Source organism: Dermacentor silvarum, chromosome 6 (genome assembly GCF_013339745.2).
Source record: "Dermacentor silvarum isolate Dsil-2018 chromosome 6, BIME_Dsil_1.4, whole genome shotgun sequence".
Lineage (NCBI taxonomy): Eukaryota > Metazoa > Arthropoda > Arachnida > Ixodida > Ixodidae > Dermacentor > Dermacentor silvarum.
This window is the reverse complement of record NC_051159.1, coordinates 152209757-152222375: the sequence shown is the minus strand read 5'-3', so window position 1 is coordinate 152222375 and position 12619 is coordinate 152209757. Positions and strand designations below refer to the sequence as shown.

At 42.4% G+C, this 12619-nt stretch overlaps 1 protein-coding gene across 1 annotated transcript in view; it reads left to right on the top strand.

Annotated features, from left to right (window-relative positions):
* The window catches only part of LOC119456251 (TBC1 domain family member 23), a 36055-nt gene that overhangs the window by 4782 nt on the left and 18654 nt on the right, over nucleotides 1-12619 (top strand). The window contains exons 3-11 of the mRNA XM_037717903.2: nucleotides 1084-1183; nucleotides 2314-2518; nucleotides 4889-5012; nucleotides 6244-6368; nucleotides 6471-6517; nucleotides 6954-7057; nucleotides 8933-9046; nucleotides 9566-9661; nucleotides 10934-11147. Of these exons, the coding sequence (XP_037573831.1) occupies nucleotides 1084-1183; nucleotides 2314-2518; nucleotides 4889-5012; nucleotides 6244-6368; nucleotides 6471-6517; nucleotides 6954-7057; nucleotides 8933-9046; nucleotides 9566-9661; nucleotides 10934-11147 (1129 nt within the window). The remainder of the gene's footprint in view (nucleotides 1-1083; nucleotides 1184-2313; nucleotides 2519-4888; nucleotides 5013-6243; nucleotides 6369-6470; nucleotides 6518-6953; nucleotides 7058-8932; nucleotides 9047-9565; nucleotides 9662-10933; nucleotides 11148-12619) is intronic.

The window sequence follows — 12619 nt, the reverse complement described above, 5'->3', positions numbered from 1 at the left end:
TCTTCTTTCATTGTTTTTCACTGTAAGTATTTACTTGAGGTGAATTTACTGGACAGATTTATGCGGGATAAAAAATTTAAAGATTATGATTTTGGTCTTCTGCTGCTGTATGGTTATTCTGGAAATGTTTTTGATAGGTGTGTCAGAAATGATTTTTTTAAATTTATTGATGCCCAGTGGTAATTACAGGTTTGCACATAGTACAGCTCTATTATAGAGAAACAAATTTAAAAACTAGTACAGTGTAATGCTTCAACCCCATTTCAGACGTTAAACTACTGTTTACTGTTTATCGGCAGCTTTTTCTTGTATTGTTTTAAGTCATTCTTCTGTGCAGTCATAAGCCATATGCAACTGGCTGGCAATTAAGGGAAGGAAGTTTGCTGTGGTGCACCTGTGAGATATTGGTCAGAAGGCTTGTCTGATCCCTAAGGTCAATTAGCATGCTAAAAGGTTCAGGTTATTGCCGATATTCTTAAAAATTAAGTTAAGCTGTTGAACTGAAGGAAATAAAAGGAACCTCTGCTGTAATCTTCAAATATTTTGTTCATTCTGTAGAAAGTTATAAACTATAAAAGTTTCTTTTTAAGAAAGTGCCCAAGAGTGCTTATCTTTAGTTTTTTATTCTGAAATGAGTCTCCTTCTTGAACAAGCATGTCTTATCAAATCACAAACATTAGCTGAGACTGGCTTGCCCCACTTTACCTTTCCCATTAAAAACAGTTTTTGTTTGTTACAGGGCAAAGAAAGCGCTGTGCAGGATCTTTAAACAAGTAATTGTTATGTTGCGTGCAGTTCATTTCTTCTCATCTTAGCTAAATGTTTTTTGCGATGTCCAATATTCATGGCTGGGCAAATTTCTGTTCTGTGTTTTACTGTCTTCTTTTTTTTTTCCTTTTTTTGCACACATTTTTATTTTTGCACTTAATTTGTTCAGCACACAATCACAACTGCACTCATGTTGGCCTCTGCGGTAGTCACACGCATTTAAAGACGATTGGCATTGCAAAAGCAGCAGATTCTACCTCATGCATTTGTGCGCCCTTGTATTTCTTTTCGAGTGCTGGCTTATCACTTTTTCAGATAAGCTTGGGCGTCAAAGGTAAAGAACTTGGCGATTGGGACGAGATTTATGACCTTTCGGAGCAGTCACTGATTAGAAAAGACTGTCAGACACTTGTTGGTGAGTTGATCTTATATTTTGCCTCTTTGTCTCTCTGCATTCTTGTCATTGTAGAGGCAATTTTTGTGAGACTAATCAAATGCACATTGTAGAGGAATGCATGAAAAAATCAGAGTCAAGCTATGATGCAAAGCTTTCAGGGCTTTAATACGCTTCTTGAAGTACTAAAACCCTTCTGTAGGCTGTGTCAAAATGTTTTTGAATTTTCGCCCTAATGTGGATTTTTAACATACTACTAGTATTTAGAATCCTTAATACTAGCAGAACATTTCAGCACATGCAAAATGTGAGCTAGGATTTCTGGCAACTTTCACCATAATCAGCATACCATATCCTATGCTATAAAATGGAGCTAAGAAATGTACGAGTAGATTGGGCCATGGCTGTAATTTGGAATGCTCCCTTTTTTTTTTCTTTTTTGCACTTGAAATCATATTCACGCCACACCAGCTTCTTTTTTTTATCTGCAACACCATTGCCAAAAAAATTATGAAACTTGAACAAGGTTATAATTGTTCATTATTATAACTTAAATATTCTTGTCACATCGGTGGGCACGTTAACTTTATTAGTCAAAGATGAACTGGATGCTGACCACAAGCATAAATAATAACAAGACACCTCCCATACAGAAGCCTTGTTCACAACAAAAGGAAAGGAAATAGGAAGATGTTATTGTACGCATGAATAGATCATGCAGGCAGCGGGAAGAAAGGCTGCCGTCATTGCGTTTCAGCGTGAAATCAGTAGTTTGGATTAGTAATGATTCGAAATGAAGACAAGACATCAGATTTCTTTCAGTGGCTATCGCGTGTGCACCACCCCAGTCAATATCATGTCTCACAGAATGTTCGGTGGCAGCGCTCGAAAACACTTTTTGCTTTCTTTCATAGTGGCAGTGTTCCCTGAGGCGCCTTTCAGTATTTCCGGTCTCGCCGATGTACACAAGGCCTCCCGTACGGGAGCCAAAACGTGTTGTGATTGTTTATGTTCGTGGTCAGCGTTCATTTTACTTTCGATTATGATTAATCCCAACCAGATGAGTTTTCATCAAACACTTGACTTTGTAACTTGATAAGGTTAGTCTGCTCGTGCAGCTATGGTATCAAGAAGTTCTTGTTCCCTAACAGACAGGTTTGGCAACGATGAAGAGGAGAAGCTGTCTGTATTATGTGACCTTGAGTCTGTGCTGACCCGGTTCTGCAAGACCACTGGCCTCCACTATGAGAGCAGCAATGGCTGGATGGAGGTGCTGGAACCCCTCATTGCACTCCATCTGTCAAAAGAAGAGCTGTACATCTGCTTCCATGCCCTGATCACCACCTATGTTCCTAGGTAACATGCACCGTAATAGCCAACTGCAACAAAATTTTGGATCGCATGAAAAGCCTAGTTTCAGATAACGTAAATTGGAGCTGCATCCGTGTGAAATTTTGTTCAAAATACGAGTGAATATGGTCTCGAAAGGCTAGTAAGATTAGATGTTTTTGATACTAAAACTGCCAAAAATGCTGTCATTACCGCTCGCTGAAAGTGATGTGGGACTGAGGATGCACACCTCCAAAATTGGGCGCCACCGACAGCACTCTGAAAAATCTCAGAGGTGACATGCTGGGACATTTGTCGTATCCACTAACTTCCAAGGGGCACGCATTCCTTGCTTAGGTGCTGTTTAAAAGCCGCTAATAAGAAAATTGTACAATTACCAGCCTTGCAGCTTTGCCAAGAGTACTTCAATATTATGAACCACTCATCTGTAACCATTTTAGCCAAAACAAAATTTTATTGCAGCTGGCCTTTAAGTAATGGCATGACGTTTTCAACTTATTTTTTTGCTTTAAAGGGACACTAAAGGCAAATATTAAGTCAACGTGGAATGTTAAAATACGATCACAGATACCCCGAAACGGTTGTTTCGTGCCAAAAAAAAGACTTATTTTATGAGAAAATTGCGTCTGAAGCGTCGGTGTACCTATAGCGCCATTCAAATCGCCCGCCTTCCCAAGCGAGGAGTGGTGTCGTCATGGTCTCATAGTGGCGTTGTGCCGCCGGTGAGAAAGCGCCGCCTGCAGAGGGCGCTACGACTTTTTTGCGGAAAACGCAAATGTGCGGCCAGAAACAGAGCCAAGAAGAGCCGACGGCAGTGCGAAAGGGAAGGAAAAGCGTGCGCCGCATTGTAAACACGATGACCGTTGACGCTCGTCACAATTGACCATGTTGACGACACTGACAACGACACATTGGTTCGCGATACTGGGCTTGATTTCAGCGATTTAAGCTCTGATGAGCGGGACATGCTGCTGAGGGCTCGCGCGGCCGGCATCGTTGCGTACTACAACGGCGGCCTTGGTGCCAGCTCTTCCGAGCGTGAAAACAGCGAGGGCTCCAGCATTATGACGTCGGGCGACGAAGCTGGTCACCGTCTGGACATGCCATCGCGCGGACCGTTCGGGCATCCCGTGACATCACATAGACGTGGCGTTCTGTGCTGCTTGCAATTTCAAGTGCGAGTTTAGCGAGCCAGTAACACTAGCGCAGCACTACACGATATAGAAACTACTGAAACTCGAAAGCGCTCGGCGCAGAGTCGAGCGAAAACGAAACCTTTACACCACCCATGTCGTTATCAAGGATAACTCAAGAAGTTCTATTTTCTAAGAATCTAATAAAAGTAGACCAGTAGCATTTTCTTCCGTCTTATAATCCAACGAAATTATTTTGTAATCCGAGTGGTTGAGTACTAGTGACATATTTTTTTCTAGGAGTGCCTTCGTCATCAGGTAAAGTACCTGAATGTTACTGGGGAGTCTCTTATCGTGTCCTGCATTTGCCTCAATTTCTCGATTACTAAAGCTTTGTTCGCTATTATATTGACGCCTTATACGTTCTAGAGCATTACTCTATCACTTTACTTTTTATTTGACTTTAGTGTCTTTTTAAGAGAAGTTCCAAGCCCACTAAGGCATAGAAAGAAATACTGGTAAGCATCAGAGCACCCAAAATAATTTATTAGATTGCTTGTTTAAACAAACCGGTTTTGGTTTCGGTACACGGGAAGTGGATGTGTCGTGATGTCATGATACAATAGATCACTTTGTTCCTGCGATCACAGTGGCTGCTACATGCAAGTGCAGCCAAAAGTGCTCATAGCACTCTTGTTTTTGCTTTTTTTTTATGAGAGACCTAGCCACATTATTACACGGTGTAACCAAATCTTGCTCAGTGTCATGACATCACGGCAATATTGATGGTCGGGCATTTCAAGACAACTTCTGCATCGAATTAAAATATTTTAGAAATGTTTCCCTGCCTTCATACTCCCTAAAGTGTTGTCCTTTTAAGTGCAAGAAGGGTGGGGTAGAGTTTATGCAACTTCAAGATTATGTGTCGTTATTTTTTTCAAGACAGTACAGTAGACTTCCAGTAATTCTACTGTGTTTAATTTGCTATTATGGTTAATTCAATCATTACCGAATGTCCTGGCTGGTGCCCACACATTGCAATAGTGAGTGTTGCAGATGAAAAACAATTGCACTGCGGAGTGTGAGGAGTGAGACTTACTTGCGTAGCTTCCACAGCATTGTGTGCTATGTATGAAATGGAGTATATATAGCACTGTCACAGTAAAAGGCATGTCTCTGATGACAGGCTTACTTGATGGATGGGCAAGTCTTGTTCATGTGTGGCTGTGTGTTCCCTCTGCAGGCACTGCGTGAAAGATGGAGCCCCTTTCCACCTTTTGCGACTGCTGCTGTTGTACCATGACCCCGAGCTGTGTTCGTTTCTCGACACCATGAAGATAACCCCAGACTGCTATGCCCTGCCTTGGGTGAGAAACTTTATTTGATGGTCATGGCTTTTGAGTGGCATCTCCCATCAGTTAGAAAAATTGTGGTGCTGAATCATTTGCAAAAGCACACTTCATTTTAATGCAGGCGTGTCCAATGTGTTCAACCAATGCTCCTTTGCATCGGTACCATTGATGAGTGTTTATGAGCATCTATGCTAGAACATGTGTCTTAACCTATGAGGCTGTAACTTGGAGCATAACAATGAGACTCAAAATTGGAGCAAAGGACTGTTCAGTGAGCACTGAAACAGGAAGTTGTGGGCATAGTGCTAAGAGGTAGCAAAATGGCAGTACGAATTAGAGTGCAGATGCAGGTGGCTTACATTTAAGTTGAGATTAAAAAGACATGGATTTGGGCAGGTCACTTAAAGTGTAGAACAGTGGCCGTATTATGTAATGATACTTTTTCTTGCAATTCTGTTCATATCATATCACCCATCACAGCGAGTAGTCAATACTGGTGATAATGAATTCTTGGTATCATGCCTGCCAATGACTAAAGTGGTGTTGATAGGGGCATTGTGAATTAAGGACAAATAGGATGGAAAATGACAAGATTTGTTAGGTAACATGGCCCCTGATAATCAGTTGTCTGTTGCAGTTACAGAATGGGTGTCAAGGAAAGGGTAATGCAGTCTAGGACAGCAGAGGATTAGATAAAATAATGAGATAAAGACATTTGCAGGCTTAGGATGTAGTAGGTTGACACAGGACAGCGGTAACTGGACCTCATTGGTACATGCCTTTGTCCTGCACTGGCATAAAGTAGGCTAGAAATGATGATTATGATGCTTGAAGATGCTTAATGAAAAGAACATCACGTTTGGCCAGAAGCTGTACCTCTTTTTCGCAAGATAGCTGAACATAGCTGAGAACATGGTCAAGATTCAGCCATGGTATGGGCACGTTATGTGAACCGATATATAACTCACAACTGTTAGCTGATTTATTTTACCCAGTTGAACTTGTTTTTAACTGCCCTTATCCTTGTTGCATAAGAATCTGGTTACTAAGAAAATATACCAGCAGTAAATTATAACTAAGTTCAAGACTGAAAAGTTAAGCCTTGCTGTACGTCTTGCACGGCCACTGCAGATTTGCATCGCTACAAATAATATTGAATTAGTATTGAAATATGATGAAGTGTTGCATATTAGCAATCTTACTATAATACGTAATCATTTGAAAATTTTCTTATTTTGACTTCCAGTTTCGAAGCCTCTTCTCATCCACTTGTGACCTGAAGGTGATCCAGAACATGTGGGACATCTACCTTCAGCTGGCTGATCCATTCCTTCTATTTTCTCTCAGCCTTGTGCTCTTGGCAAACACCAAGTAAGATGCCATCACACTGCCATGTTGGTTGTCATGCATTTAGCTGGCTGAGTGCTTGCAGTGGTCGCCATGACGCTCCTTTGCCTTGCTCTTGCCTTGCAGAGAAGAAATTATGTCGAGGAAAGGTGACAGCAAAGCTGCAATCATAGGTAAATGACTGCTTCTGATTTGGTTCTGATTTAGCACAATTGACAGGATGTTTTGGAACACAGAAACTATGAAAAGAAGTTGAATCATCTTGTGGCTAGGGCATGCAGTTTGAGCTACTTTTAATCTGTAGAGAGGACTGAGTAATAAAATCTCAGTTTTTTTGAACAGTTATTTTCTTGAGTCAGTTACGTTCAACCAGGTGATACAATTTGCAGAGGCCACTTTTTTTATTTTACTTTCGTGAACCCCTTAGTTACGTCAGTTCCTGTGTCATGTGAAGAAGCTGAATAAGCGTGTTCATAGCTCAGGGAACTAGGAATATCACCTTTTCTTTGGATTTGGGGCTTAAAGAGTCTTTTGAGCATTTATATAAGAGTTATACCATATCTGTCTGCAGTGTTTTTAACCCATCCTCTTTCCATTTTGTTTTCGCAGAACTCATATCGTCTGCTCCATGTGCCTTAGAAGCGGAAGACATTGAAGATTTCTGCTCACTTGCCCAGTTTTACTCAACGAGGACTCCCCTGTCTTTTAGTCGGGTATGCTTTGCCATTGTTAAGAGAGTAGTAGGCTGGGCTAGTTATCCGTTCATTTTGTAAAAGGTGTGGAAAACGAAAGGCCATAAGTGTAAAAGGTCCAGACAAACATGATGACAACACAATGCAGCAATGCGCTACTTCCAATTTTTATTTGAGAGCCAACGAACAGGCTTTAAAGAGCGCATGTGTGCCGATGTTCTCAGGCACTGAAATTCTTGTTTCCAAGTCACGACGTACACGCTCGTGTGTTGAGAGATGTACACAATATACAAAAGAACAGTGATATGCTTATCAGTGCAGCATCAGTCATTTTTTTGTAGAGGAATGAAGGTTCTTTGAGAAGCAATACGACTTGAGAGGCACCATGTCATGTACAAACCCCATTTCTACAAGTGTTTCTGTATTCTTTTATTGTGTATTTCTTTGCATTTGATATGCTTTAAAGCCTGTTCACGGACACTGGAGACAATGACAAAATCTTTCCTCGCCCTGTTGTAGTTTTGAGCACCACGAGTTCTACATGTTCAGACAAGACAGCCACGACTAAACAACATTTGTGCTCTTAGTGGATTTGTGTGTTTTGACGAATACAGTCAAACCTCGATTTAGCGAAATTCGCGATGTAACAAACTATTTTTATTTCTCCATCTTAGTTCAGTTGAATTAACGAAACCTCAATATAATGAAATTCTTGATATAACGATGTTTTTCGCTGCAAGTATCGTATTTACTCTATTGTAACGCGACCGCAATTGTAACATGAGGGGTGACTTTTCATTGTGCCCATCAAGAAAAAATAAAACCACGAAAGTAATGCAAGGGGTGACTTTTTGTTGCATCCAGCAAAAAAAAAAACGAGAACTGCTAAAGTAACGCGAGACCACCGGATGTATAAAAATGTCGCAGTTTCGCCTGAAAGGAGAAGCATCAATTGCAATAGCAAATTAGTAGAGAGCTATACGGAGTAAGGATAGTAGTTTTATCGGCTGCATAAACTTGGACACATTCGTTTACTAACTGAATTAACAAGCATGGTGTCACCGCTCACAAGCAAGCATGAGTAGATCAAACTCAATGACCGCAGACAACCACTGTCAAAACGCTGGCATGAGCAAGCGCGGCAGCACCAGCGATCGAAGGTTCATGCGATCTATTGCTTCAGCGGAAACTAAGCTGCGAAAGCACAGCGCATACAAAGGTAAGAGCCATGTGGAGATCGCTTTCAAGATACGGTGCGCGCGTACAGCCCGCAGCCGCGCAAAGTACAAGTACGCATTTGGTGACAGAGTAGAAGCTGCGACCCCTCCCTCCCGCGCTGCCTTCTGGCTTTCCTCCTTTCGCGTAGGAGATTGAGTTGCCAGTTCCCCTTGCGCCTGGTCGCAAGATACGCATTTGGTGCCACAGCTAAACGTCGCCTCTGCTCCCTCCCTCCCATCCCCCCACGGCCTCTCGCGCGACGGAAGACGCTGCGTTTTATCTACGAGTGCAAGTGAAAGCATGCGTCCCTCACATGCTTTCACTCGAACATTTCACTCGTTGATTAGAATTGGGTGCGTCATTGCACTTCTTAGACAACTTGAATTTCGATATTCGATTGTAACGCAATGATCGACTTCAGGCGGCAAAAATCTGGAAAAAACTCACGTTACAATTGAGTAAATACGGTACAACTTCGTTAAATTGAGGTTTGACTGTAGTTACACACCGCTCCTCTAGGGAAAAGGAGGAAGAAGGAGGAAACTGTGATAATTGAGAAGATATTTGAACGTTTAAAGGTGTTTAGTCTGTGGGGCAATCAGTGGACAGTTTTGATCATGAAGGTAGTGCCCCCTGAGTGACAAGAATGTGCTCATCGGAGTCATCTCCCATGTGCAGGAACATCATGCCATTATATTTGGCTCAGAAGAGTGTGTGGACAGGGACCTTCCCCAGGCATTGTGCCTACCCGTGTGTGTCTCGGAGCTTGTCACTACAAACAAGTTAGACAGGGTAAGTGTCTACCACTGAATACAGCTCTCTCTCTCTCTTTTGTGCACATGTTTAAGGGAGGTGGAGGATATGTCTCGTTGCATGCTGTGCAGTAGCTCATCGCAAAGCTTCAGGTTTTCCTTTTTGTGTCTGTGGAGAGGGTGGATGGGGTTTCTGGTATCCAACCTAAATGTTCATAAGCTATGCCTTTTGCTGAAGCTTGCTAGGTTATTTCACAGCACCATTTATGCGGCCATCGTTATTTTTTAAAATGGCCCTATGGCGCTATTATGACTAAATCATTTCGCTTCAAAGGATTTTTTGTATGATCTTGAGTTCGACGTGTAAACAACTACAATGCTTGGTAATGTGAAAATTAAAGTTATTCCATCTTGAAATTCAGAAGAGAATTGTATGAACAGAAGGGAATGCTCTTTTCACATTTCAGTCGTCCAGTGACACCATAAGTTGCTACTAGTGAGAGCAGCAATTTCATGGACCTGTGCCAAACTAATAAAAGTCTGGCTTTACACTTTGCAGCATACATTGGTGCGCTACTTTGTGGTGGACTGCCGGCCTGCTGACCAGTACAACAGTGGACACCTCAAAACAGCATTCCATCTAGATGCCAGCTTGGTTAGTGCAGTCTTTTGAGCATACGCACCTCCTATTTTCATTCAGCTTTCAAAAATTTGCATTTATTTACTTGTATATTTATTTTGTTAGTCAGTGATTTATTCATTGATTGATTATATTTGACATCTTTGTGAAATGCCTGCGCTATGAAGGACAATCTTGTGGTGGGCCTTGAAATAACTTTGACCATCTGGGGGTTCTTTAATGTGCATCTGTATTTAAGTGCACTTGCATTATTTTGTTTTGTCCCAAATAGAATTCGGGTACGGCAGCTTTAAATGTGACCCTCAACCTCATGAATAGCTGCAGAATGCTATGCCACTGAACCAACCTGGCAAGTTTAGCTTGTCTTTTATCCATTGTATTTGCATGAAGCTAAGCATGGTCATTTTTGAGCATGCATTTGAGGTTCATTACTGACTGGGTTAATGCTATTGTAGCCCTAGGATGTCTGTTGTGCAGTGTCAAAACGATCCCTGAATCTAGAATTTCCGTATTTTGTCTAATATTTTTTTCCAGGCTAGTACTAGTGGCTAATGAGAATGTTTGCTGTATCGTAGATACACCCCTGTGGATACATATTTAAACAAGAACAGTCATCACATATTGCTTTTGCCATGTTTTGGTCACACATGTTTGAAGTCTTGGCTTGGGTGCAGCTGCCTCAGACTGATGATAAAGTTGTTATTGGTGGCACCTAATGTTGCAGTTGTGGTATATATAATCAGTACATTGTGTCATTACCAACCTATTGAGCCAAGGCTACAAGCATAACATTAACAAAGAAACTTGAAAGGAAACTAAGGATGGTGCAACGAGTATTGAACAGAAAAATATAGGCGTAATGTTAAAAGGATGGGAGCATGGATCAGAGCGAATGTAGGTGGCTGATACTCTAGTCTAGATTAGGAGAACAAAATATAGTTGGGTATATAGTGCAATGCATCGAACAGATAACCAGTGGTCTATTGGAGTAACAGCCAATGGGAGGGACATGTATGTGGGTGTATTAGAGGATTAGATGAAGTTATAAAATTATCAAACTTGCAGGCATTGGGAGGATTTAGCTGACACAAGGCACAGGCTGTCACAGATTTTTAAGAGATGCATTTGGCCTGCTTGGGACTTTAGATTGGCCAGTGAAAATTGTAAAAACATCACAGTTATTGCTGGGTGACTGTACTGTATTCATACAGGAGTGAGGGTGTTTTTTTTTCTCTCATTTATCCTGCTTACTTTGTATGTAGCCTTATCATGTCTTATCACGTGCAGATGCTGCAGGAGCCACGTGCCTTTGAGACGGCCGTGCAAGCACTGTTTGCAGCCCAGAAGCAGGCTATGGAGGCCAACTCGGTGGCAAGTGGCGAGCACCTCTGCTTCATGGGAAGTGGTCGTGAGGAGGAAGACCAGTATGTGCACATGGTGATTTCGAGCTTCCTCCAGAAGCATCTACAGTACGTCAGCCTTGTCCGGGGCGGATACAAAGGCAAGCAGTATACCCTGCTTTGCAATATCTTGCATGGATCAGTGAGTACATGAGACCTTTTACAGCAGTAGTTGTTGTATATACCTACAAGCTACATTTGCACTCAAGTTTGAATGTGTCTCTTGCTATCTTGAATATTAAAATATGCGCTTCTTGCACTTTTCACATTGTTTTAGCAGGGATAGGCTGAAAAGCATGCACAGAAGAGGCAGTGTATTTATTGCGACAGCAATTACAGTAAAAGCTAATTAATTCGAATTGCACGCTTAAGGGACGCTTAAGGAGTTCAAATTAAACCGAATTAGAATTAACGAAAGTAATTGAAAAACAGCCAGAATTGAGATCGGGTTGCTAGAAAGCACTTGTAACTCACAATATTTGTTGACCAAAATAATGTGTTATCACGCCTTGCATCTTTTCTGAAAGCGATGGTCATCAGTTTGTCTTCCAAAGTGCGAAAGTGACGCAGAGCTTCATCTTCATCCTCCTTGAAGTTGAAAAATAGGCACGCGACACCGAGTGCCTCCATTACAGTAGTCGACGGATTTTTCAGACTTGGTGGATATTCCGGACTTCATATATGCACTGTCAGGGTTCCCCTAGAGCTAATGCAATTTTGCGACCTATTTTTCGGATGAATTTAGGCCCCAAAGTTTGATTTTCCAGACTAAATCGGTCGTTCCACGCCACACTACTAGATCTTGGGGACCGCCATGTTGGATTTTCCGCTGGCTTGGCCAGGCTTGGCTTCCAGGGGCCCGCTCTATGGCCTCCAAGATTTGGAGCGCACGTTATTAGGTATGTTTGATTCGCCTGCACCACCTGACCAGTTCACGAGGTGCTGCACCGTGCCATTCGTTTCAGCAGTACAGCAATGGCACCCGCTGAACCACGCCGTTCGTTTCAAAAGGTGCAGGAAAGGTGCAGGGCTGGTTCATGATTTTGCTGCATCCACTCCACTGTCGGTGCCGACTTGGTGCAGGCGTACAGGTGCGAAGCAGCAGCTCAGCAGACGACGCAGCACACGGGCGCGAGTGGCATTAAAACTCTGATAACGCACGTCTGATGTGTCTACGCAAGTGTGGTGTGTATTTACTCCCTAGAAGCCGATCATACCTGCAGTTCAGGACCTCTCAAACTTACGCGCTCCGTGCACGATTAGTCGGACATAACGTAACACCCTGCACCGCATCTTGCACCTTGGCATTCGTTGCGAGTGTCGCGCGGTGCTTGCACTGAAGAAATTGAGCTGCACAATTTCTGAACTTCTCGTGAACCACCGTGAACTGGTTCACAGTGTTGCAGACAAATCGAACGCACCTAGTAATAGATAGCGCGCGCCATCCTCTCGTCTCGAAGGCCATGCCCACTCTTCCTTGGCTGACAAAACACTTGAGGGGACTGCGCTTTTTCCATTTCTTAGTTTTTTTCAGTCAGCACTATCGTCATAACCAATTATTGCAGGTTCCTTT